Source organism: Leptonychotes weddellii, chromosome 13 (genome assembly GCF_054177405.1).
Source record: "Leptonychotes weddellii isolate Sample4059 chromosome 13, ASM5417740v2, whole genome shotgun sequence".
In the NCBI taxonomy this organism is placed as follows: Eukaryota; Metazoa; Chordata; class Mammalia; order Carnivora; family Phocidae; genus Leptonychotes; species Leptonychotes weddellii.
In genome coordinates, this window is record NC_138381.1 from 81,210,707 (window position 1) to 81,236,836 (window position 26,130).

General features: G+C 62.8%; 1 protein-coding gene across 7 annotated transcripts in view; it reads left to right on the forward strand.

The window, feature by feature from the left end:
* FBRSL1 (fibrosin like 1) overlaps positions 1 to 23,403 on the forward strand; it is a 60,481-nt gene extending 37,078 nt beyond the window's left edge. Inside the window, exons 5-19 of one of the 7 annotated variants that reach the window (XM_081802457.1) lie at positions 9,524 to 9,569; positions 12,085 to 12,403; positions 12,489 to 12,709; positions 13,434 to 13,502; positions 13,670 to 13,884; positions 14,638 to 14,688; positions 14,880 to 14,975; positions 15,498 to 15,566; positions 15,697 to 15,726; positions 15,918 to 15,989; positions 17,115 to 17,247; positions 19,331 to 19,408; positions 19,623 to 19,706; positions 19,921 to 20,119; positions 21,094 to 23,403. In XM_081802457.1, the coding sequence (XP_081658583.1) occupies positions 9,524 to 9,569; positions 12,085 to 12,403; positions 12,489 to 12,709; positions 13,434 to 13,502; positions 13,670 to 13,884; positions 14,638 to 14,688; positions 14,880 to 14,975; positions 15,498 to 15,566; positions 15,697 to 15,726; positions 15,918 to 15,989; positions 17,115 to 17,247; positions 19,331 to 19,408; positions 19,623 to 19,706; positions 19,921 to 20,119; positions 21,094 to 22,045 (2,634 nt within the window). In that variant the 3' untranslated portion in view covers positions 22,046 to 23,403. Of the gene's footprint in view, positions 1 to 9,523; positions 9,570 to 12,084; positions 12,404 to 12,488; positions 12,710 to 13,433; positions 13,595 to 13,669; positions 13,885 to 14,637; positions 14,689 to 14,879; positions 14,976 to 15,497; positions 15,567 to 15,696; positions 15,727 to 15,917; positions 15,990 to 17,114; positions 17,248 to 19,330; positions 19,409 to 19,622; positions 19,707 to 19,920; positions 20,120 to 21,093 lie in introns of all 7 variants that reach the window. The other 6 variants (XM_081802458.1, XM_081802460.1, XM_081802461.1 and 3 more) reach the window with 6 other exon arrangements.
* Positions 23,404 to 26,130: the final 2,727 nt, after the last annotated feature.

Sequence of the window (26,130 nt, forward strand, 5' to 3'; positions counted from 1 at the left end):
CAGCTCAGGGCCACAGCCTCAGGTGGTCCGAGCCCCCACAGCCACCCTGGCCCCACCACAGGCTTCCGCCCCTTGGGGGTCCCCCCGCAGGACCTGGGGTGACTGTCCCACTCAGCCCCATCCCACCCCTTCCCCATCCCCAGAGGGGAAGGGCTGAAGAGCCAGGCCTGCCTGCCACCTCCATAAGAGCACTGGGCCACCGCGGGAGCCTTAGCGAGACATGCCTTCCCGCCCGCACACGCGTGCGTTCACACCACACAGTGCCGTTACACGGACAGATGCTCTGTGTGCACACACCTGCACACTCACGGGCCCCCCTCAGCCCTGGCCTCAGAAAGCCCAGGGGGCTCATGGCTTCTGCTTCGGACTCCAGCTGAGGACACCTCACCCCCGGGGACGGGCTGGCAGGGGGCCCGCCCTGCCTCACTGGACTCCAGCGCAGGTCAGACCACTTACACAGCAGGAACGTATTCCGCCGTGGTTCTGGGGCCTCGAGGGGAGGGTCCTTCCTGCCTCGTCCGCCTCGTCCAGGTGTCCCTGGCTTGTGGCTGCATCCCCCGCCTCTGCCATTGTCATGTGGCTTCTCTCTGACTCCTCCTAGAGGGACAGAGTCCTTGGGTTTAGGGCCACTCTGATCTAGGATGATTTCAAGATCCTTGTCTCTCTCCCTCTCCCTCTCTCTGTCTCTCTTTTGCGAGAGGGAGGGGGAGAGAGAATCCCAGACAGGCTCCACACCCAGTGCAGAGCTGGGCGCAGAGATCATGACATGAGCCGAAATCAGGCGACCTGAGATCCTTATGTTCGTCACCCCTGCAGAGACCCTAATCCCACATATGGTCACATTCTGAGGTTCCGGGAGGACATGTCTTCTGGGGCCACCACTCAGCCAGTGCGTCAGGCTGCGCCGTCCTGCTCGTGTCCACCTCCTGGATGGCACGAGCCACATGGCTGCCACGGTCACGGCATTGAGGACGGCAGATGGCCTGGGGCCTCCTCCCCTGGACCGGCGGCCTTCAGAGCCCTGTAGCCCAGCTCAGCGTCCTGGAACAGCTCTCCTGGTGCCGCCGGGCCCTCCCTCCAAGTCTTGCCACAGGGTTTTCTTGATTCTGTGAAATCCACGTCTTTGGCAGCGTCTAGACCGCTTCGCACTGAATTAGCATTTCCCGGTGGGTGAGGAGGCAGCACTGGCCGTTTGAGCGGGGTCTGATTCCACTCTGTCAGCCCATTAGTGGGGTCTGTGGGTCTTTCTGGCTTCGCTTCCCTCCCAACACTGGGTGCCAGTTAGCGAGGGCCCTCCCTGAACCCTGCCCCCACACCCTGGCCTCTGCTGAGCCCGCCAGGCCACCCCCGTGGGGACCTTCCGTGCGAGGCCACACTCCCACCACGGCCAGGAGAACCAAGGCCAGGAGCAGGGTCCATGCTGGGCGGTGAGGGATGGGAGGGCACTCAGGCCCAGCACCCCGGCCCCCTCCCTGAGAGCCCCAGCCACAGCCACACTCCCACAGGGCCCTGACCTTGGTCTCAGCAGGTGTTCCTGTCACAGCCCGCAGGCCTTCCTCACCTGCAGACTCTGCCTCTACTTACCCCCAGAGAGGCAGCCTGGGGGAGGGGGCAGGCACCTCCCCTGGTGCTGCCTGGGGTGACAGACAGAGGTACAACATTCTCCGTTGAGTGTGTGTTTCCCTGGGAAGCCCCTGTGCTCCCCGGCCGCTGCCTTCCTCCTCCTCTTTGTCTGCCCCTCTGTTCCCTTCCGGATTTCGCACCTTCTCAGATCGTCCATGTCACAGCTGCCTGCCTTTCTAAACACAGACAGGCCTGCCCTGGGATCCCCCAGCTGGAGGGGGACGCAGTGCCCAGCTCGGAGGTGCTGTCTCGAGGACGGTCAGTGCCTCAGGGTGGCCTTGGGGAGCATGCTTGACATGAAGACAGGCTTCCCTTGGGGTCTGGGGCTGCAGGGGGTGGGTGGCACTCGGTGACGTGGCTGGGCTGGGGCTGCTCCCCCTTGGGCGGCACGTCTGCAGGTGCCTCCTGCCGGTGCTTAGACTGGCCCAGCAGAACCACTCGGCCCCCACCTGCTATCCCCATCCCCACTGGCTCTGCCAGGGGTCGGGTCTCTAGCCAGCTGGGGGAGAGTGGGTGTAGCCTGGCCACCAGCCTGGGTCTCTCCTCTGTAAGAGGCATGACAGTAGAATGCACCCCTGGGGGGCCCTGAGGATTCAGAGCTCAGTTAGTGAGGAGTACCCGACTTGGTGTACGTCTGCCCCCGGGAGGGTGGGACCTGCCCAGGGTCACAAAGAAATGACAGAGCTGCGACTCCACCAGGGCCCGTGTCCACTGTCGTCTCCTCCCCCTGCTCCTTCCCTGCAGGCCCCTCTAGGCCTCAGTATCAAGCCCATGGTGGACAAGAGGGACAGCAGGGCCCCGTGCTGGCCCCTGGCCAACCTCCCCCTGCAGAGCTCCCAGCTCCTGTAACCACGGCCACCTGCCACTCTACTGGAACAGCGCCATCTCCATCACATGAGAGGCCCCCCACTATGCCGCCTGGCTTATCCCAGCAGCTCCCAGCTAGGCCCATTGCTCCCCACCCCCCACTCCAGCCTTCTGGTGGATCCTACAGAGAGGGTCTTAAAAGAGTTTCTCTCCTGCCTAAACCTGGAGCCACATCCTCTTGCTCAACACAAACACCCAAGCGCCCTTGAGTTCCTGCCAGGTTGCTCCTGCCTCAGGACCTTTGCACTGGCTGTTAGCCGTCCAAGAAGGGCTCTTCCCCAGAGATCCCCTCAGCCTGGTCTGCGCAGAGGCCCTGGTTGGAAGGGCCTCCCTGACTGCCGCTCAGAGCAGCACACGATCACCTTGCCCGTCCAACTGCTGTACTCCCACCCCATTTGTTTTTTGGGTTTTTTTTTAAAGATTTTATTTATTTGACAGAGAGAGACACAGCGAGAGAGGGAACACAAGCAGGGGTACTCCACCCCATTTGTACATGTCTGGCCTGACTCCCGGTGTGTTTGCCAGTGGCTTGCACGAGGCTGTAAGCGGGACCCAGGCCTGCTGCTGGGCATTTGTGTGCCAACATGGGGGGGGGCAGCCTGTCATGCCCCAAGGGCTGGTCTTTCTGCACTCCATCCCCTCATCGGAGTCCTGGATACAGACGTGGGGGTTCTGTGGCTGCTGTGGCCAACTTCCGCAAACTGGCGGCTGCAGACAACACAGACTGGTTATCTCACAATTCTGGTGTTCTGGTTTCCACGGGCTTAAGTCAGGGTGGGGCCAGGCTTGTCCCCCTTCCCTGCCTCCTCCAGCTCCCAAAGGCGCCCACATTCCTAGCTCCTGGCCCTTCCTGTGTCCACAGCCAGCAGAGTGGCATCTTCCCATGTCCTTCCACTGGTAAGGACTGTGATTACACTGCCCCCCATCATCTGCCCATAGTAAGGTCAGCTGGTTAGCACCCTTAATTCCACTCTGCCGTGTAGGGTAACTACTCAGACTCCTGGGACAAGGGCATGACATCGTTCAGAGCTCTTAGGCTGCTGGGACACCCCACTGCATGAACATCTTTCCCCTTTGCTGCCAGAGGCCTTGGAGCCAGGGCTGTGTGCAGGAGCTCATAACCCTGTGGGGTGCGGTATGGCGGCTGAGGAGGCCCACAGACACCCCCCTGTGAGGCAGAGACTCCTCCCCAGCCCCCGATTTTCCCAGCATGTCTTGGCTAAGCCCACAGAAGCCACAGTCCTGCTGGGGTTCACGTCCCGGCTCTGCCACAGACCAGCTGCATGACCCCGGACGGGTCACATCGGTCTCTACCTCCGTTTGTTTTCTCGTCAGTACAGTGGGGGTGACGGGGTGTCCTCAGAGGATGCAGGCATGAGGGCCCAGCGATTTCACAGTTACAGGGCATATAGCGTGACATGTGACACGCAGCTAGTGTTTGCTGTTTTTATGGCAGGCAGCAGCAGGACCTGGGGGCACGGCGTTAATGTGGCAGGAGAAGGGAATACGTGTATTTGGTACATAATTCAAGCAGAACAAAAGGACTTCAGGTCCCCACCGCGAGTGGCGCTGCTAGCCGTTTCTTCTGGACCCTTGGAGATGAGCTGGGTCCTATGCAAATGTGTCCATTCGTGTGTATTTAGCCAGCCACGGGATCCTGGAGCTCGCAACCATGGGTCTCTGGGAACGGCTACGCAGCGCGCTCCCCAGTGTGGACCCGGCCACTGATTCTCGCAGCCTGGGGCAGGTGTTTGCAGGTTCTGACCTGGGCTTCTAAGCCAGGGGTCCCTGGACGCCCCACCAGAGCTGACCTCCTGGTGCCCCCCGACCGTGTGTTCTGCGTGGATTGCCGCACAGCGCGTTTCATGATAGGAAGCTGTACCCCGCCTGTGCGCTCTGGAATGGAGGGTGCCGGTGCGCCTGGCTCGGTGTCCGCACATGCAGGCGTTTGCAAGGGGCGGTGGTTCGCCCGGATCTGCAGTGGGCTTTCGCCCGCCGAGCGGTGCGTGCCCCGCGGTACCCGTTTGCGCTTCCAGTAACTGGACCGTTCCCCACTCTGCATTCGCGTTTCGCAGATGGTGAAACCGAGCCCCAGGGAGGGCGGGGCTTACATCGTACGGACGTGCGAGCTCTGTCATCTTTCCTCGCCGCTCGGTGACTCAGTTTCCCCCTCTGTAAACTGAGCTTAGGAGCCGTGCATAAGTTGTTGCGAGTCGGAGGGGGTCGGGCCCATAAAGAGCTCAGCACAGCGGGCGCTGCGAGCGCTGACCTCGTGGCAGAGAGGGAACATCCAGGTTCCGACCGGCCTGCGGCCCCGCGCGGGCAGATCCGCGCCTCGGGGCTGGATTAGTCGGGCCTACCCGCGCCCCGCCCCCGCCCCGCCCGCCCGCCCGCCCGCCCGCGTTCTCGCCGCCGCCTGCGCGCCCGCCAGCAGTGCGCCCGCCGCCGCCGCCGCCGCCGCCGCTTTCTCCGGCCCTCGCCGCGCTCGACGGCGCCGGGGGCCCAGCGCGCCCCGAAAACCGCCCAGAGCGCGCCGAGTCGGCGCGGCCCGCATGCGCGTCCCCGGCCCGGGCTCCGGCTAGGCAGGGCGCGCGGGGAGAGGGGCCACCTCGACGGGCAAAGGTGGCGGGGGCCCGCGCTCCGCCGCCCGCGTCCATGCCGCCCGGCTCCGGCTCCGGCCCCGGCCCGAGGACTAGCGGCAATTGCCTGCAGAGCCCGTCACACCCGGGGCGCCCGCGCGGTGAGTGCGCGCTGGTGGCTCCGGGGAGGGATTCGGGACTTCGGGGGCCGGGGACGAGAGCAACCGCCCCCTCCAGAGGAGCGGGGCTCAGGAGAGGCCCCCGGCGCTCTGCCCACCCCGTCTCTCCCGGGAGCCAGGCGCGCGGAGACCCCGTGTCTCCCCGGCTGCGCCCCCGTGGCCCACGTGGCGGCCGGCGGGCGGGGGTGCATCCCTGCAGAGGGTCCCGGGCCTTGGCCAGGGCACTGGGGGGGCCCTTGGCGGAGGCGGGGCCGGGCGTCGTGGGGGACGCGCGCTTTTGTCTGCGCCCCGGCGGGGGCTCGGCCACCGCGGTTCCCGGCGCCCTCCGCGCTCACCTGCCCGGAGTTAGAGTTCTTTGTCTGGGGCGGGGCGCGGCCGGCGGAGGCTGTGCCGCGTGTCTGAGCGGAGGCTGCCCCGCGGGTCGGGTCCTCGAAGACAAAGCGCGCTGTGACCTCCGCCCGCCGCCGGGATTGTGCACCCTAGGGGAGTTAGTGCCGGCCGTGACACTCTCCCTACCGGGCGTGCCCCCTCCACCGAGACCGTGAACCTGCAGCCCGGGCACCTCCCACCTGTATTTTCGCCCGGAGTGACCCCTTTCTTCCGCCCCCACGCTGGCTCAGCGCCAGGTGTAGAGACGATGTGGCTGCCTGGGTCACATCCCAGTAGATGGTCTTCGGGAAGTTATTTGCACAGGTCTGGTGGCTGCCCTGGGGCTGCCCACCCCCCTTGGGTCTGCTGGCCAGCTCCAGACCCCTCCCCGTGGAATGGAAGGAGCAGAGGGACTGTGCTGCGCGAGCTCCAGCAGGAGCGTCTCTTTTCGTGCCCGGGGAAGGGGGCTGGCACGCGGGCGCGGCCCCGCAGCGGCCTGAGGGTGCCTGCCTGTCTGTTCAGAGCCTTCCCAGGTGGGCATGGCTGCACCTGGCCGGATGTCCAGGCCTCTCACTGTGGTCCAGGAACCTGCCCGGGTCCCTTCCCAGAACCCCTGCAGGGACTCAGGTCCTTCAACTTCCCCAAGCAAACTTTAACTTGGGCCCTCCGTGGCACTGGGGGTGGTGGGGACTGGATGGACCTGGGAGAGTGCCTTCCCTCCTGCCTTTGCCAGGCTGGCATCCAGGGTGGGGAGTGGTGGGGAAGACACCCCCCCCAGCCCCTCCACTGTTCCCCTAGAATTTCCAAGTGTCTGGGGCGCCACCTCCTGGCCCCTACTCAAGCCCCAGGCCTTGAACTGAACCAGCATGGCCTTAGGTGAACTTGCTCCCCCTTCCCCCCAGGCTGGGACCAAGAGGAGTCGTGCCCCACAGAACACACGAATTTTCTCAGTGCCGCCTCTCCGCGTTCCTTTCTGATACCGCCTTGTTCCGACAGGAATGGCTGTGTCAGAACAGGGGGCTCGAATGGGGTTGGGGCTTGGGGGCCCCCCCAGCTTCCCTTTCCCAGCCCAGACTCCTGGATGGTAATGGCAGCTGGGGTGGTGGGGCCTTGAGCTCGTTCATGTGCTCTGCCGAGAGATAAGGAGCCCCTGGCCGTGGCGCTAAGCTGGGGACCCTCGAGGCTGCTTGCGCAGTTAGCACCGTCCCTTTAGCCCAGAGGGCCTGTCAGCGCGGCAGATGACGAAGACCTTAAGGGGCTGCCTCATCAGAGGAGACGGCTGGCACACAACAGCTCCTCTCATCGATGGCAGTGCCCACGCACATCCAGGGCAGCTGAGAGGCAGCCAAGCAAGAAAAGACTTTCAGACCCGTGCCCTGGTGCCGGGGGCTGTGGGGGAGGTGGGCCTCACACAGCCTGGCAGGATCAGGGACAGATTGCAGTTGGGGGCACTGGGAAGACACTGGAGTGCTTGAGTTGGGGGGTGACCTGTTCTGATTTGGATTTAAAAGAGACTCTTGGCTTTGTGGAGAATTCATCTGTGGGCATGTTAACGAGCCCAGGTAACGAGAACAACAGAGCTGTCACTCGGGCACTGCCGTGTGGTCCTGGGGTCTCTGGATGGGCCCTGGGAGGGTGGGTGACCCCTGTGCCATCAGGCAGGGGTACAGCGTGGGGGTGCAGTGGTCATCACTCCTGGCAGATCTGGGGCCGTGACTGCCATAGAGCAAACTCGCGTGAGCTGTCCTCTTGGTCACTTTGCAGACAAACAGACCAGGGGTCTGGCCCTGAGGGGCAGATGGGGACAGGCGCTGCTGGCCATGTCTGGAGCCAGACGCTGGGCTGCAGCGCCCCCCTCCCCCACCAGGGCTGACAGCCTGCCCCCCCAGCCCCTGCAGACCCCCAGCTCAGGTGGACACCCCATGGGGACTCCTAGGGGTGAGGTGATAATCCAGGGACTCTGACAGCCACTACTCACCATGTAGAATGTACCAGAAACAAACTTGGGAGAGAAGAGGTCAGATGCATACGACTACATTTCCGCCGCCACCGTCAGATAGAGAACGCTTTCATCACCCCAGAAAGCTCCCTCATATTTTCTCTTAATTTTGTATTTATCATGGTAAGATACACATAACAAAACTTACCATCTTAACCATTTCTAAGCACACAGTGAACAAGCATTAAGCAAATTCACACTGTTTTGCAGCCGCCGCCGCCGCCTCTATCCACCTCCGTCCACCCCCGGACTCCACCTAGAAAACCGGCACTGTCCCTACTAAACCCTGGCTCCCCCGTCCCAGCCCCTGGTGCCACTTCTACTCTGTATGAATCTGAGTCCTCAGATAAGTGGGATCCTCCAGTGTTTGTCCTTCTGGTTCTGGCCTCTTTCTCTCAGCACCGTGTCCTCAAGGTCCATCCAGATAGTAGCAGGTGTCAGGACTTCTTTTTAAGGCTGAGTGGTATCCATTGCACGTATGGACCATTTAGTTTCTCCATACACTTGCTGATGGACACTTGGCCACTCCCACTTCTTGGCTACTGTAAATAATACTTCTGTGCCTATTAGCATACAAATATTTGTTGGGGACTCTGCTTTCAGTTTTGGGGAGTATGTATCCAGGAGTGGGATTGCTATATCACGTGTTTCCACGTTCAACCTTGTGAGGACCTTCTGGACCGTTGTCCACAGCGGCTGCACCTTTTACCTTCCTGCCAACAGTGCTCGAGAGTCCCAGCTTCTCTGCATCCTAGCCAGCACCTGCTGCTGTCTGGCTTTGATAGTGGCCGTCCTCACAGGCTGAGCCCCCATGCTCTTTGGTGCCCGGTCGTTCCCCAACCCCCCCCCCCCGCCCGCCCAGCAGCAACCACTGACCGCTTTCCACCAGGAAGTCCAGCATAGGGCCTCTGCACACATGAGAGGCAGTGGTCCTGGGGCCAGGGGATGTGAGGGCTGGGGCGATGGCTGAAGAACTCACAGTTTCATTTTGGGGTGATGAAAATGTCCTAAGCCTGACTGAGGTGACAGTTGCTCACAGCTGCAAAGACACTAAAACCACTGAATTGTACACCTTTGACAGGTGAATTGTATGGCATGTGAATTATAGCTCAGTGAAGCTGTTTTTAAAAAAGTCAACTAGTGGGGTGCCTGGTTGGCTTGGTTGGTGGAGCGTACGACTCTTGATCTCGGGGTTGTGAGTTCGAGCCCTACGTTGGCTGTAGAGATTACTTAAAAATAAAATCTTTAAAAAAATCAACTAGCAAGAAGGGCAGTCTTATGGAGCTCCTTCCTGTGAGCTGTGGCAGAGTCCTCCACGCAGGGCCACGTCCTCACCCTGACATCGCACCATCTTGCGTGCATGTGGGCATCCCCCCAGGAGAGAGGCTGAGAGGTGAGGTCCATCAGAAACCACTTGGAGCAGGATGCTCTGCTCTGGACACTCAGTGCTTTGTCACAGCCGTGGTTCCCCAGACCTGTGACTTGGAGCAAAGTGTGGTGGGTGCTATCCTGCAGCCTGTTCAGTTCCAAGCTCTGCTCCATCCTCCGGCACCAGGCCCAGCGGAGTCCTCGGGTTCCTGGGGCTGGCCCTGCCAAGACGTACCTGAGTTCCCAAGTGCCAGCCCCCCACTGGCAGGGCCACACTGAACCCCCACGTCTCTGCTGAGCATCCTCAAGTCCTGGATCTTGGGTTGAGTGACCTGTGTGCCCACGTGCTTGCACCAGGCCTGGGCATGGTCACCCTCTGGGTGGCAGCTGTGGACACAGGAGGACACGTTCTGCCAGGCCGGGCAGACCTCACATGCACAAAACCTGCCCAGACCTGTGTCCTGGGGGCAGGGTAAGAGCCAAGTTCACCCCCAGGCCCTTCATCCCCTCTGTTTCTGACCCTCCTCTCTGTCTTCCAGGCATCTGTGGGCTCCGAGAAGCTCTTTGCCCCAGCAGCCGATAAAGGTAAGCATGTTCCTTGGCCTCACCTCCTCGCCTCTAGGAAAGGACAGGACACATCCCAGAAGTCATCATGGGAAGGGACAGTGGGCCTTTGGGGGCAAGAGAGTGGGCTCCAGGTTAGGCTGTATCATGGGTCGGGTTCTGGATGCAGAGCCTGAGGCAGGAGTTACATGCTGTGATTTACAGCCCACCCCCCCAGCAAAAGCTACAAGGAAAGCAGAAGTCAGGAGCAGGGCCAGCACTGGAGCAGTGGTTCCCAAAGTGGGGTTCCTGCCCCTTCCCCAGAACTGTTAGCAAGGCATGTTCCTAGACCCTCCCGAGGCTCATGGGGTCAGGTGCTCTGGGGACAACTGGCAGCTCGTGGTTTGGCACCTGCTGAGGCACCCCTGGCTGCCAGGGCCACCACTGCGTACATGGCTAACGTTGCCATGAAGGGACTAGATCCCTGCCCAGCAGCCCCACCCCCTGGCCGGAGGCCCCCACATGGTAGCACAGGCACATGGTGCCAGGAAGCTCTCCTGGCCTGCACTGCTCTAGAGAGTGAGTTCCCTAGCATCCAAGGCCAGGAGAGGCCATTGTCACCCAGTCTGCCAGGGTCACTGGACCCAGCACAGAGAAGGGGCCTGCTTGGAAGGCTCTGTCCAGATGGGACTGGACGCAACAGCCTTGCAGCACAGACAGGTGGGGACCCGCAGTGACCGGTCCTACTGGCCTGGGAGCAGGGCATGGTCTCCCCGTGCTTCAGGTGGAGAAGCCTCGTCTTCAGATCAAAGCATTTCTGCAAAGCCTACACATGCCAGAGTCAGGGTAGGGGATGCCAGACTGGTCTTGGGAGAGAATTTCACACAGAGTGTAACACAGAACTGTGTCCTTTTCAACAAATAATCACAAAATGGATGGACACTTACCCTCTCAGCGGTCCGGAGACCAGAAGTCTGAAATGAAGGTGTTGGCAAGGCCACACTCCAAAAACTCTAAGGGAGGTTCCTTCCCTCCTCTTCCTCCTGGGTGTCATTCCCACCTCCCATGGCCTCCTCCTTTTGTCTTCGAAGGACGCCCATCACTGGGTCTAGGGCCCACCTTGTTCCAGACTGGTGTCATCTCAATATTCTTAGCTTGATGACATCTGCAAAGACCCTTTTTCCAAATTAGGTCACATTCACAGGTGCTAAGGACCACAGTTTGGACAGGGCTTTTTGGCACAGTTCAGCCCACTGCCAGGTCCATTCACGCACGTGTGTAGGCAGAGCTCGGGCAACCAGTCAGGGTTCTGCAGTGCCCAGGGAGGCTCATAGCAGGGGTGACCACCCGTAGTGCTCATGCCTCCCCAGTGAGGGGAGAGGCTGCAGGAGGGCCAGGGCACTGGCCACACACAGCTCTGCCCAGCCCACACCTGCCTCTTTACATCCTCATGGCTGTGCTTACTTTGCAAGGGGTGGCACAAACATGGAGGAGAGAGAGGTCAGAGTGCCAGGCTGGCAGCCCTTGGCAGCTGTGAGCGGGTGGGTAGAGATGGCGCCATGAGCCATCAGGCCTCAGTCCCTGTTCTCGTGGCGGTGGTGGCCTCCTCCCCAGTTCTGGCCCTGAGCAAACATGCGGGCTGCTGGTTAAAGCAGGAGGTGTCACCCAAGAGGAGGCAGAAGGAGCCATTTCCTGCTGCCACCGGTTTCTGCCAGGGGAGGAGACGTCCCAGAGGTTCAGAAGAGTCCTCTGGGTCTCACTGCCGGCCCGGGTCCCACGGCCTTGCAGCTGCAGGCTCTCTGCCCCACTCAGCGTGGCAAGTGCCCACATGGGCCCCAGGAGGACATGAAATCTGCCCACAGCCCAAATGGGGTGACCGCAATCAGGAACCTGGATTCCCACTCCTAGGAAACTGGGCCGCGGGCCGCTCCAGACAAAGCCTCCTGTGGCTGGACACGCGCCCTCTGCCTAGCCTGCTTTGGGGATTCCTGACCCACCTGACCTCTGGGCACATGACCTGAGACACTGCTTGGAAAGGCGGGTTTGGAATGAGTAGGAGGAGGTCAAGGTCATGAGCACACACACAGCTCCAAGGGGAGCAGTCTCGGCTGGATCTGCCTGGACAGTGGGTGTGGCGAGGGTGGGAGATGACCTGGACGGCGGCAGTTGCGGGGACTTCTTCCCGCCAGGTCCCAGCGAGGCCAGTCCTCTGGAGGCCTCCCAGGTCATGGGCCCAAAGAGGGCTCAGGCCATGGGTCACCTGGGTGGTTTCGAAAAGAACACAGGCCACTAGCGCGCGTGTTGCACAGTGGCAGAAGGGCCTGTCCATGCGGGCATCAGGTTCGGACCAATGCCCTGCTTGGGCCAAGCGTGCGCTGCACTTTGCCCCCCTTCCGGAAACTGCGGGCTCTCTGGGCCGGCAACCCTCTTCCCCAGCCCCAGTAGGGGCCCCAGCCCTGGCCCCTGTGGACTGGGGGGTGGGGGCTCAGCCCTGGCTATGACCTCGCTGCCACTGTCCCTGAGTCAGGCCCAGCTCACTCCGGCCCTCTCTCCGCAGGCCCCACGCTGGGCGAGGAGGCCGAGGCCAAGGCCGGGGCGCCGCCCAAAGTCTCGGGCCTGGAGCGCAGCCGCGAGTTGAGCGCCGAGCCGCCCTTCCTGCCCACGGTGCGCAGCCCCGCGCCCCCCGCCGATCCCGCGCCAGGCGCCCCGGCCAGCCCGCCGGTCAAGAAGGAAGCCCCCGCCCTGCCCCGCCTCACCCCGCAGCCGCCGCCCGCGCCCCCACAGCCCCGCGCCCCGCTCCCGACGCACGTGCCTCTGCCCCTGGGCGCCTTCGCGGGCCAAGGCCAGGCTGCGCACAACGGCCTGCACAGCCTCAGGTGGGGAGGGGAGGGGCCTGCGCGGGGCGGGGGCGGGGCCGCGCGGACGCCCCGCCCCCAGACACTGAGCCCCCGCCCCCCGCAGCAGGAGCAGCGGCGCCGGGAGCAGCGCCAGCCTCGGGCTCGCGAAGCACGCGTCCCTGTCGCCTCTCGGGCCGGGCCCCCACCTGTCTACCTCACACTTGGCGCTCCGCTCGCAGGCCCAGCACCAGCACCACGCGGCGGCCATGTTCGCCGCCCCCCCGACACTGCCCCCGCCCCCGGCGCTGCCGGCCAACAGCCTGGTCATCCCAGGACACCCTGCCGGTAGGTGCTGGCTGGGGCCGGGGTCGCCGCCCCCCGCACTCTGATCCTCACCTCTGGGCAGGTGGGAGGGACTTGGGCTCCCCGGGGAAGGGGTGCGGGCTCCCGGGGCAGAGCCTCCCGCACCTGCTCCCGGACGGACCCCAGGGGCTGACGGCGGGGCCCTGGCCCCCGCAGGCCGCCTTTCCCAAGGGGGTCCCACTGCCCGCTGTCGGCCTGGGTTGTGCACGCGCACGCAGGCGCAGGGGTGCCCCGTATGTGCACATGGAAGCAGATGCATCCGCTGCTCCATCCTGAGCCCTTGCCAGGCCTAGTCAAGGGGAGGGGCGCCTGGAGCGGCTCCGCTGCTGGGCCAACAAAGGCTTCCAGGGCCTGCTGTGACCCTTGCAGTCCCTCATCCTTAGTGGGTCTGGGACGACGGGGCATGCAGAGCTGAGTCCTGGAGTAGGGGGTCTCCAGGTGAACCGCAGCAGCCTGGCCTCTCCCTCCTGCTTGGTTCTGGCAGGTGTCCCTTCAAGGCCAAATATCAGGTCATTGAAGATTTCTCCCAGGGGTCTCGTCTCCACGTTCTTTGTAAAATCCTGAGCAGCCCACCGCAGGTCCGGGCAGCTTGGTGCCCTGGGATGGGACCAGGACGCTGGGCTGGGGGGGTGGGGGGGTGGGCAGGGCTCCCCTGTGGCCGGCTTGGGGGGCACCGGGGGCTCACGGTGTTCTCTCTTGCCTTTAGATGCCAGCCTGTTGATCTCATTCAGCCAGCCAATCATGTATTGCCAGCCTCATTCGGGGATTCTGATTGGTACTTGGTCACAGGCACCTCTCTTACCTCCACCCTGGGGCCCGCACCTAGCGAGCGGCCACCACGGCTTGGCCTGCCGAAACCAGTGCCAGGTGACTATCCGCCTCGCCCCGCCCGGAGCCCGCGGCCGACGTGCCTCTCCGTCTCTCTCTCTTTTTCTCTTGTAGATCACGAGCTGCTCAGGCAAGAGCTGAACGCGCGTTTTCTGGTCCAGAGCGCTGAGCGGCCCGGCGCCCCCCTGGGCCCGGGGGCTCTGCTGCGGGCGGAGTTCCACCAGCACCAACACACACACCAGCACACACACCAGCACCAACACACATTTGCCCCCTTCCCCGCGGGGCTGCCCCCGACGCCGCTCCTGCCGCCCGCCGCACCCCCGCCGGTGCGTAGGCCCCCCGTGCGGGTGGGCGGGGTCGGCCCGGGCGGCGGGACACACAGCAGGCACACGCAGACGCTCTCCGCACGCACGCGGCCAGGGCCGCCCCGTCTGGCCACCTGGCGCCTCCCTCTGGTCCTTCTCTGGGTCCTGTCGTGAGGTTCCCTGTTGTGGGCTTGGGCGGGTGCCCCACGTCCACACTCGGGGGGCACGGCCTTGGGGCCAGTCGTACTCACACGGGGTTTTCAGCGTCTCAGTCAGCAGCAGGTCAGCAGGTCTGGAGACTGAGGACTGAGAGGGCGGGGGGACCAGGACTCCCTCCGGTGGGCCCTGAGTCCTGGGCCCTCGTCTCTGGAGCCAGCTGCTGTGTGGGGCAGAGTCCATTGCCACCAGGCTTTAGTCTGTGAAGGGCCAGGTCGCTGGGCTCCATGCCCCCCATCATGGCTGCAGTATCTCCTCCTGGGCCTCAGCCAGTACAGTCGGAGGGTGCAGATGGGCCACTCTGCACCTCCCGCAGTGGGACCGTTAGAACAGGGAGGGGCCCCTCCCAGTCTGAGAGCTGGGCCCCAACGGGCCAGTTCAGGGCATTGGGCCAGTGTCCTCAGGGAGCCCAGGGGACGGCTGGCTGCAGACCACCAGCCACCGGAAGCAGGACAGCCGTCTGGGCCTCCGCCTGGCCCAACGGGGGCGTGGGTGCTGGGCCCAGTGGAGGGTGTGGGCAGGCTCGGGAGACCTCACTCTCCGCTTCTTTCCTTCCAGTTTGATAAGTACGCACCCAAGCTGGACAGCCCCTACTTCCGACATTCCAACGTGAGTGTCCCTCTGTGGTCACCGGGCTGGCCGGTGGGCTAGAGGTCGCGGGTAAAGGGTGGGGCTGCGCCTGCCCAGAGCCTTGTCAGGTTCCCTTCCATGTAGAGCAGGGGGCCAGGCCCAGCGTCCCCACCCAGGATGTCCATGCTCCCAGCCGGGGCCCTGGAACGCTCCCCCTCTTTCTCTTGCAGTTTTTCCCGTCCTTCTCTTCTGCCATCCCCGGACTGCCCACCCTGCTCCCACACCCAGGCCCCTTTGGGTCCCTACAGGGTGCTTTTCAGCCCAAGGTACCAGCTGCTCCTGGGGTGGACGGGGTTCAGTTGTGTGTGTTGCAGTCCTGGTGTTGGTGTGAGCCGGCCACGCTAGGTGGGATGTGGTTGTGCAGCCCCACGGCAGGAGGGGGCTGGGGCTCACGTGCTCCCTGCGGGGCCTCACAGGATCCCAGCCTAGGCAGCGGCAGGGGGGTCACCAGGGAACAATGGGAGTCAGGCCTCACGCATCATTCCTCAGCTGGGAGTGCTCGAGGTTGGCGTGGGGAGCATCAGGGCAGAGGGGAGGTCTATGTGGGGTGGCCAGCACGGGGCCGTCCACGCCGCAGGAGGCCCGGGAGAGGACTGGGCTTGCTCCTCTCACCTTCCCCAGAGCAGGGCTGCCTCAGCCCCCTAAGCCAGGCATGTCCTTGTCGAGAGCCCCTTCCCACCTTGGCAGAAACCTTTGGACTGAGGATGTGGGAAGCCAGGCCCCCCCGGGTGGCGGTGTGCGGGGGCGCGGGCTCTGCAGCTCTGTCCCATCCTGTTCTCTCCCTCCAGACTTCAAACCCAATCGAGGTAACAGGCCGGGCCAGTGCTGTTCACACTCTCCTCCAGAAAGGCCCCGGGGTAGGTGGCCGCACTGCCCATCCTCCCCTCCCTGGGGTCACCCCAGCCAGCCCAGTCCCCTTGTGGCGATGGTGGCAGGGCATGGCCCCCCCAGAGCCTGGACCTAACACCTCCTTCTCCGTCGTGACAGGTGTCCGACCCATACCGGACCACGGTCAGGGTGAGTGTGCAGGCACGTGTCTGTGCACGTGCGTGCCTGTGCCCTTGGGGGGGAGGGTCGTGGCTGAGGAGGACTCTGGGTGCCTCCCGGATGGCCCCAGGGGTGCCCGACAACGGGAATCGGGGGGTGCTGAGGGCGCAGAAGGAAGAGGCCCCACTGTGTGGCTGAGTGTGTGGCCCGCCCTGTCACAGAAACCTGGGAAGTGGTGTGCTGTGCACGTGCAGATCGCCTGGCAGATCTACCACCATCAGCAGAAGATAAAGGTGAGCCGGGCCGGCGGGTCAGACGGTGTCCTGATGCACGCCTTCGGGGCCGCGTCTGAGATCCTCAGACATTCACCGTGTGCCCGTCATGTGGGCACACGGGGCAGGGCTGGGGAGGAGGCCGGGTGGTAGGGGTCGCCCAGGATGCCCCCAGGCAGGGGTTTGGGATGAGCTGACCCTGTGCCGTTCCCACCAACATCATTTGAGCCATCCACGTGACCTTCAGTTCTGTCCCCTGACCTTTCCTCCAAGCACTTATTGAGCACCTGCTGTGTGTGCCTGGGTGCTCAGCAGTGAACGGGGTACACTGAAGGGGGCAGGGTGGTGCCAGGTGGCCACCCTGGCCGTTACCCAGATGACATGAGGAAGAGGCAGCCACGGGTGCTCTGGGAACGCGCCATGGGCTGGGGATGCCAGGGAAGGGTGGGCAGAGGCGGTCTGGTCACCCGGACCAGAACGGGGGCAGCCAGGGGCCCAGCCCCCCGACCCAGAAGGGTCCTGACACCCTCTGCTGCTATCTCTGGTCACACGCACCGCCGTGCACGGCTGTCAGAAACGATCCCGCCAACGTGCACTGCGAGAAGTCCACAGGGTCTTAGGACAAAGCACTGTTGCACTCCGCAAATGTTCGGGCGTAGCCCTGGGGGCGGCCCCTGTGGGCCAGAGACCCCCACTGCCGGGACAGGGCGCCAGAGGTGGGCAGCACCAGTGAGCGCTCGGCCTGGCCGCTTAGCCTCATGGGACCATCACAGCAGAGCCACAGGCTTGTTTGTCTTATTTAATAAACTTAAACGCTAATAGCGATGCCAAATCCAGTCACTGGAAACTTCTAAGCATGTTTAAAACGACAGGTATAGGAATCCACTCTTTCAACTCAGTTTCACAAAATCTTACCACAGGTAAAGTATTACCTGTGAAAATGTAATGTCTGAACTGAGGTGCTTTAGTGTAAACACAGCTCTCAGAGGCCCCAGAAGGCACGAGACACCCCTGTGTCCATCATGCGTCCTGACGGCACCTGGCTCTCCTGGGTCAGGATGAGGGCCCGTTCCCACCACAGCAGGTAGGATGACCCACAGCACCTGGCAGGACGGGTGGGCCCTGCATGTGCTCTGTCCCTCTCAGCAGATGCAGCTGGACCCCCACAAGCTGGAGGTGGGCGCCAAGCTGGACTTGTCCAGCAGACCCCCTGCCCCGGGCGTGTTTGCCGGATTCCACTACCCGCAGGACCTGGCCCGGCCCCTCTTCTCTGGCTCGGGTAAGGCACCCTGTCCAGAGCGCAAGGAAAGGGGAGGTCCGGCCTGTTCCCTGGGCTGGCGCTCCAGCAGGACAACTCCAGATGCATGGGGCACCCCCTGGCATCCCCCGCCTCCATGCCACCGTGTGTGGTACCCTCCCCAGGCGCCCCCTCTGCCCTGGAGCTTCCGCTTCTGCTGTCCCCCCGCCCCCACCCAAGGCAGGGGTTGAGGGGGGAGTCCTCCCCTGCGCCCGGCCTGCCCATCTCCCAGGAAGGGTTTTGGCACAGCCCCCAAGAATCCATGTGCCTGCCCTGGCACAGTCTTGCCAGGCTGGGGCCCCCGGGCTGCCCCCAGGTTCAAGGATCATGGGGAGCCCTTCCAGGACTCAGCATAGGTCACCCCCACAGCTAAGATGCGTCCCAGGGAAGGGATGCAGCAGAATGAGCAAAGGGGAAAGGCGCGTGGGTGAGATCAGCGGGAAGCCGGGCGCAGGACTGCCGAGGGCTGGCCTGTGGAGGCCCAGGACGCATCCCATTTCCTCGGCAAGGAACCGAGACGACGCGCGCCAAGTGCCGTGTTGCCGGGACGCCCACAGACCCAGCGCCCAGGGCTCTTACTGGGGGCGGGTCACGCAGCTCCTCTGCCCGCACACACCCAAACCACAGACTCCCAGAAGAGAAGCAGGCGCTCCGCGTGAACCCGTGTTAGCACAAGTGAGTCAGGTTCACGAGGCGCTGAGCCCCGAGTTCCCAGCCTCACACGCAGGTGCTTCCGAGGCCGGCCGTCTGGGCCCGTGGTGTGAGCACCCCACACAGCTGTGCATGGCCCACCTCTGGAGGGGTCCGCTCCTCCCCTCCCCAGCGGTCAGGGCCCTGCGGGTGCCGCCTTCTCAGCCCTCCCTGACTGCCCTGCTCCATCTTCATGCACGCTCACCTCCACCTGCAGCCACCTCCCACCCGGACATGCGGTCAGCAGGCTGGGGTGCTGGGTGTGGACAAGGGCACCCAGGCTGGCCTCCGGACAGAGGGGTGGCCCTGAGAAAGCAGAGGTCCTCCCACTGGGCTTCAGTCCGTGGAGTCCACAGGACGTGCGTTCATTGTGGGGCCCAGGCAGTGGGCCTAGGCTTCCTCCGCCGTGTGGAGCCTGGACTCCCCGCCCACCCACAGCGCAGCCCTACTGTGCCGTCCCCACGCCCAGAGCACGCCCCCCAGACCGGGCCCCAGGCTCACGGGCGCCAGCGGCCTGCCCTGCCTGTCGGGCGTTGTGTCCTGCGGCGGGACTCTGCCCTGGTCTGGGATTGGGTGTCTCTCCCGCCGTGTCTGTGCTGCCGCCCTTCCCAGCTCCCGAGCTGGATGCCTGCCTGTCGGCTCGTTGGCTTTGGCTCCCTGCGTGTGCTCTTAGAGCAACGCATCCACCCACGCACGCAGATACACATCTTCACTAGCGCCACAGCAGGCTGTTTATTTCCTAATTTCCAGTTTGATGTCCTGCGAGCGATTCAGGAGAGCGGCTAGCTTTCTGGTGGGGAGCTCCCGGAGATGAGAAACTGCGTGTGTGCGGTGGAGGGGCTTGCCGGCGGCACCCCAGCAAGCAGGTGTCCCCCAAGCTGGGGGACGCTGCAGAGACGAGTGTGGCCCCATCCTGGTCTGCGCCGGGAATCCGCCCTCCTGAACCAGGGGCGCGTGTAGTGGCAGGGCCAGCCCCCCCAGAGCAGCAACCCCTTCTCAGGGCCAACTCAGCCGCCCTGGAGGTGCTGCGGGCCGGGCTCCAGCAGAGGCAGGGTGGGCCCGCCGGCGAGTGGTGGAGCTGACCACGTGGTGACCCCTGTGGGCTGTGGCTGGGGGACATCGCGGGAGCAGGTGCGTCCACTAGGACACTGCTTCTTAGCTTCTAGCTGGAAGCCCTGGGGCCAGTGTCTTCAGGACAGCCTTGGTAGCTCTCTCGGCACCTTCTCCTCTGGGGCCCCTGCTGCCATCGCCTCTCTCCCCTCTTCCCTCGTGAGCTTCCAGTGGGAGGTATAGACGTGTCCCCAGAGGAAGTTGGGGTGTCCCCACCCTGGGAATGACCCACAAACAGGAGGCCCCCGTCCACCTGCCCCCACAGGTGCTGCCCATCCCACCACCAACCCATTTGGACCCTCAGCCCATCCCAGCAGCTTCCTGACCACCGGTCACCTGACAGGTAAGTGCACTGTCTGCTCCCTGGAGGCTGGCTGGCCCTCTGCAGCCCTCAGGGCTGGGGGAGGATGCAGGTGGGTGGGGAGGTGACCCCAAGAAGCAGGACATGCCTCAGACTGTATAGGAGCACCTGCCATGCTCTGGTGTCACAGGAGGGGAGTCAGGTGAGAGCCCTGGCATGAGCGACGCAGAACCCTGAGCCCAGGTTGTCCCCACAGACCCTTTCAGCAGGCCGGGCACCTTCGGGGGCCTGGGGAGCCTGGGCAGCAGCGCCTTCGGAGGCCTGGGGAGCCACGCACTGAGTGAGTGACCACCGAGCTTGCTCTCTGCTCACCCACATGCACGCACACTCGGGCTCCTGGTGTGGGTTTGGGCTAGACCCCGACTGTTACCCTCTGGCCACCTCCCTGGGATGCAGGAATGGTGTGCTTCTCCCCAGCAGCCCTGCGGTTCCACAGGGCACCCTCGGTGGGGGCAGGGCAGCTGTCCTGGCCTCACATTCCCACCCTTCTCCAGCTCAGGGCAGCGGCATCTTTGCCCCCAAGGAGAGCTCTGTGCTGCATGGCCTGCCCAGCCCCCACGAGGCCTGGAACCGACTGCACCGGGCACCACCCTCCTTTCCCACACCACCCCCATGGCCTAAGCCCGTGGACCCCGATCGGGTCTCAGCCCTGACCAACCACGACCGAGAGCCGGACAAGGGCAGGGAGGAGAGGTGAGTGACGCCCCCCTCAGCTCTTGTGGGCCCCAGCTGGCTTTGCGGAACTCTGGGTGTGGGCCAATCCAAGCTCTGCGTGGAGATCCCCCTTGCTGTACCCTCAGGGCTGGGAAAGCCCAGTAGAGAGAGGGCCCCCATGGAGAACCCCTGATGGAGCAGGATTTGGGCAGGAGCCATGCAGAGGGCAGGTCCACCCCTGGAGGCAGCAGCAGGGAAGGTCGGCTCACTGACCACAGCGGGGCCTCTGCAGGGAGCTCGCATTCGCAGGGAGTAGAGCATCGGCATCTCCTAGGTGGGGCTGGGTCTGGGAGGGGCACCTGTGGGTGAGTCCCCGGGCTGGGAGGGTGGGGCTGAGCGGGCTGCCCTGGGGCAGCAGGGCTAGGCTGGGGCAGGGGAGGTGGGAGTCCTATTCCAGAGTCGGCAGCAGAGTCTGGAACCTGAGGTGGTTGAGTTGTGGCTGGCTGGTGGAGTGGACAGGAGCAGAGGAGGGCTCCCAGCCTCGCCCCTCCTGTCGGGGGTCCCCTACCAAGGCCCTGGGGGCCGACCCTCATCCCTGCCCCCAGACTCGGGGCAAAGGGCTTAGAGGCACAGGGCCGTGGAGCCTCATGAAGGGGAGCTATGGTAGGCCAGAGCCAATGCAGGACTCCAGGGTCCCATCCCCAGAGTGAACTTGGGGCCCAGGTTCCTCACTGAGGGTCTGTCCTGCCTCAGGGGCGTAGCGGCTTGGGTCTGTGGGGGGAGCTCTGGGGTCCTGCTGCAAAGCTGGTTTCCAAGTTGTTTGTCGAGGGGAGGGGAGATGTGGGGTATTGTGAGGGTGTGGGACCCCCCCCCAACACACACATACCTCCCCAAGGACCTTGAGGTCATACAAGTGGGAACTTGGTGGCAAACAGCTTGCTTCTGGGCACCCTGTTCCACGAAGCCCCTCCTGCCACTAGGCTGAGTGAGGGTGTCTGTCTTGTCGCTCCCAGGGACCTCCTGGAGAAGACGCGCCTGCTGAGCCGGGCCTCGCCCGCAGCCCCCGTGGGCCACCCAGCCAGCAGCCTCCTCCTGCGCGGCCAGAGCGAACCGTGCGGGCCCGGGGTCCCTGCTGAGCGCGAGGCCGAGCCCCGCATCAAGGAGAGCCGCTCTCCGGCCAAGGAGGACGGCGCCAAGCTGGCCGCGCGCCCGCCATCTCCCTACAGCAAGGCGGTTCTGAGCGACAGCCTCCGCCTGGCGGGCCTCCTGGGCCGAGAGCCGGGGAAGCCGCCCGAGGCGCCGGCCGAGCGGCCCCAGGGCGACGTCAAGGTCAAGGAGGAGCGCAGGGAAGACAGCGACGCGCCCGAGCCCCCAGGGGCCGGCCTGCACCCAGCACCCGAGCGTCCGCGCGCGCCCCCTGCGCCCCTGCAGCTCGGGCCCAGCCCGGCGGCCCGCGAGCGCCTGGGCTTCACGTGGGAGCCCCTGCGCGACGCCTACCGCGGCCTGGAGCTGCCCCGGCGCGCCCTGCCCGCCGCCGGCCCCGCCCCGGGCCCCGCCGCCCTCTTCGAGCCCCCCGAGCGCCCCTACCGCGACCGCGAGCCGCACGACTACAGCCCAGAGCGCCTACGGGAGGCGCGCCGCGAGGAGCTGGAGCGCGCGCGGGCCGCGCACCTGGGCGCCGCCGCGCACCTGGACGGCGCCGCGCTCCTGCCCGCGCTGGGCGCCCTGCACTACCCGCGCCTCGGGCCCGCCGCCGCCGCGCTGCACAACGGGCTCCTGGCGCGGACCCCGCCCGCTGCCGCCGCCGCCGCGCTGGGCGCGCCGCCCCCGCTGGTGGCCGCGGGCGGGCCCCCCACGCCCCCCGGGCCGCCGCCGCGGAGCAGGACTACGCCGCTCGGGGGCCATGGGCCCGAGGCGCGCGACTACTCCCCGTCCCGCAACCCCCAGGAGGTGGAGGCGCGGTAGTCCCCGCGGGACCCCGCACCCAGTGTACAGAGGCCCTTCCACAAATGCACTGCTGTAAACTTTTCTACGTGGACGTTTCTAGAACCTAAGCACAGCGCCGTCAGTCCTGGGGTGACACTTGCTTAACACCCGAAGTCTGCACAGTCGGGGAGCTTCATCCACAGCTTTGCTGGGGGTGATCTTTTGTTTTCTGAGCTTGAAATTAGGCTACTGGAGGAGAATTCAAGTTTGTACATCTTTTCCCACAGGTGAGAAGCGTTTTTAATAGATTTGTATTTTTTTCAATTTTGTGCTCTTTAGACATTTAAAAAGAAAAGAGAAACTTTTGCTTTTTTATCTTCAGTTCAGATTTGCAATGTAAAGGCCTCAGATCCCTCTCTAGAGCCCCAGGATCTTTTGTCTTATTTATGGAGAAAAAACGGTCATTTTGTCCAGCGCACTGTGAGGCCCCCACTCAGGGCCCGCCTGGCCCTCCCTTGGTACTTGGAACCGAAGTTACAGATATATATTAAAATAATAATTAATAATAATGTACAAAACTTTTTTTGCCTTATTATGCAGAAGCATAAGAGGATTTCTTTTTTGGTTTGTTTTTAAAGAAAAAACAAATATGTAAATAGTCTGTTAATATAAATATATGACGTTATTAAATTCTTAACCTAGGTAGACTTTATAAAAGGCAGTTTCTAGAAACCTCTCTGGTTATTTGTTTAACATGGTCACAAAAAACCCACTTGCTGTCAGTTGGACACGTTCAGAAGCTTAACTGCAGCAGATCCTTCACTATGCAAGCGCTCAGAGGTGGGACTGGGCCGCTGTCTGGGGAGGGCCCTTCCCCCAGCCTCGCAACGAGCTGGGCCCCGCCCTCCTTGGGACTGGCCGGGACTGGCCGGCTCTGGCCACAAGGACACTGCTGTGGACCCTAGTGCTCACTTGAGCAGCGTTCTCAGAATCCATACCAGACAAGTAGATTTTTAGGAGTGAAGAGTCTAAAGGTTCATTGCAATCAGAAATAGTAACTTCTGTCCACTTTCCCTTCCATGCAAAGGCCATCGGCAAATGTCCCTCAGCGCGCTCCTCCACCTACGGAGGCCTTGGCATGATCTCCTTTTGGTTTCAGTTTTGCTTTCATAACCACCCGACCATCCCCTTGTCCTGTCCTCAGCGTCCTTCTCTGTTCCCCGACGTCCCCACCTGTGTCCACTGCACTCTTGAGCCTTGTTGGTTCGACCGTCGGCAGCCATCTGCTCTGTTCTGTATTTTCAACCCGTGTTTCCACTGTGGACTCTGGTTGTTTTAAACACTGAGTTCTCGTGTCAATCAATGAAGATAAATACAGCCTTGATTTTGGATCACAAGGTGGTCGGGTGTTTCTGTGTGGCACTGTAGAAGGTGGGGGTTCTCGGCCCCAGGACTGCCGTGGCGCGTTGGGCAGAGCCGGGCCGCCGGTCACCCTTGCCTAGAAGCAGAGCACCTTCGCGGGTCTCGGCCTTGCATCTCCGGCTCCGACTGGACCGGCACCGCCAGGGCTGCTCCTGCTGCTGGAATGCCCTCCTGCCCTTTGCCTGCCGCCTCCACCTTGGCTCATCCCCACCCCGTCAGCCTGCTCAGCCTTGTCCTCTCTGTGCACTGGGTGGAGGCTCACATCCATGCAGGGCTGGCCTTCCTCCTGCCCCACTGGCCTGGCCCCACACAGAGCCAGGTGAGCCTTTTGCGGACAAATGAGGGCTCAGGGAGGGAGGGGGCAGAGGCAGAACTGGCCACCTCTACTCTCAGGAGGAGAAGGGCAAGGGGCCGTTATCCCTACCCCATCCTTGGTTTGGAAATGGGGACTCTGAGTGGATTTAGGTGAGCAGCCAGGCCCGGAACTGCCCTGAGCCTAAGAAGGGCCCCCCTATGGAGGGTTGGGGTACCCCACGTGGAGCCCACTGTGCCCAGTGGCCCACGCTAAACCCCACCCAGCTGCCAGGGCAGGCCCGGCCAGCCCACCAGCCCCCAGGGCCCTGGGAACCTCCCCATGGGTGTAGTGGGCCCATGGATGCCAATCAGGCTCTCCCCTTGACTGAGACCACCTGGGAGTCCAGGGATATCACGTAAAGGAATAAAATATTTGAGCTAAAAGCCAGAGGACACAGTCCGCATTGAACCACGGGGTGGAGGGGAGTAGGCCAGTACTTCTCACTCCCGTCCCAGGGAAGGCCCCCTGGTGGAATGTCACCCGTGGGAGAGAGTGTTGGTATCTGCACTGGGGCAGGCTGTCCCCTCCTCGAGGGATGTCATTTTCAAGGGGTTACTCTCTCTAATGGAATGTTATCCTTGAGGAGGATGACTCATGATGGAGCAAAATCCATAGTGAAATTTTGGCCCCTGGGGAGCACTCTGGGGGAGCGTCCTCCTGGGAGCATTCTGAGGGAATGTCCTCCTGGGAGCACTCTGGTGGGCGCCTCCTGGGAACACTGGTGGGCGCCTCCTGGGAGCACTCTGGGGGAGTGTCCTGGGAGCACTCTCTCTGGTGGGCATCTCCTGGGAGCACTCTCTGGTGGGCACCTCCTGGGAGCACTCTGTGGTGGGCACCTCCTGGGACTGGTGGGCACCTCCTGGGAGCACTCTGTGGTGGGCACCTCCTGGGAGCACTCTGGTGGAGCACTCCCCACTAAAGAAAGGCCCTAGTCTACAAGAGTGGCCTGTAAGGGACTGTTATCTATAATGTAGCACCAGAGTCCAGGGACCCAGGGTCCACACTGGAACATCACTCCCTAGGAAGCGTCTTTAAAATCAGAATAAACGGTTGTCAAATAAAGATTTTCTATAAAAGTATTAAAAGATAGGAGTTTATAAAATGTGTAAAATCTCCTAGAAGGTAAAACAAGAAGACAGTGAGTTGAGAAATTGAGAAAAAATAAAATACATAGAGGGCCGTCCCAGGATGCCTATCATCTGACGCATAGAATTTTCAGGAAAAAACATTAACAGGAGGTGGGGCTGGGGGGGCATTTAAAGGAAGTGATCTGAAAAGCAGCCCGCCAGTCAAGAATAAAGACATTTTCAGACAGGTGGTTTTGTTTTGTTGTGTTTTGTTTTAAAGATTTTTTTTATTTATTTATTTGAGAGAGAGAGAGCAAGCACATGAGAGGGGGGAGGGTCAGAGGGAGAAGCAGACTCCCTGCCGAGCAGGGAGCCCGATGCGGGACTCGATCCCGGGACTCCAGGATCATGACCTGAGCCGAAGGCAGTTGCTTAACCAACTGAGCCACCCAGGCGCCCTTTCAGACATGCGTTTATTCCCTGTGTCCTCTCTTTGGAAGCTACCAGAGGAAAATCTCAAACTAAGGTTGTAAACCAACAGAAGAACCCACATGAGGGGGGCCGCGGAGGGAAGACCCAGGACGGCGTCTGTGCCGCAGGCCGGTGAGCCCTCCCGCGCCCGGGTCGTGCCATCAGCCCCGCCATTCCCTCCATGTGGACGCCAGAATTAGCTGGTCAGGCTTTTGTTCATTTTCCTCTGGGACCTTTATGTTGGGATAGCCCTGGATTCACAGGTTGATTTGGGGGAAGAACTGACATGTTTACAGCATCGATTCTCCCCAAAGCACCACGCGACCCACTCATTTCTCTAGGTGTCCTTTTCTGTTGTCTGGTAAAGGGTTGAATTCCCCACGTAGGGCTTGCAGCGTCTTGTGACCCATATTCCTGTGTGTTTTATGCTTTTAATAATGTTGTGTGTTCGCACTGGTTATTAGGATCGCACAGAATGGCCCGGGGCCGTATGTACTTGCCGCAAACGGAGCCGGGCGGACGTCCGCGCTAGTTACCGCACTCCTCCTGCAGCGCCTTCTGAGGGCACAGAGGGACCGCGCTCCTGGCCCTTTGTGGTCGGGGGCGGGACTCGCTCTGGGCAAGTCCTTGTGTTGCTTCCCAGCTGGGGTGCATTAAACCGCCAGTGTGAACACCCCCTCCAAACCGCCAGCATCCAGGACTGTTCCCAAGGGTGGCCGCTCTGTCGCTCTCATGGGGAGAACACGGCCCAGTGTTGGCTGAGCCGTGTGGAGCATGCAGTGCGGCCAGGAAGTGAGCCCCCGAAATTG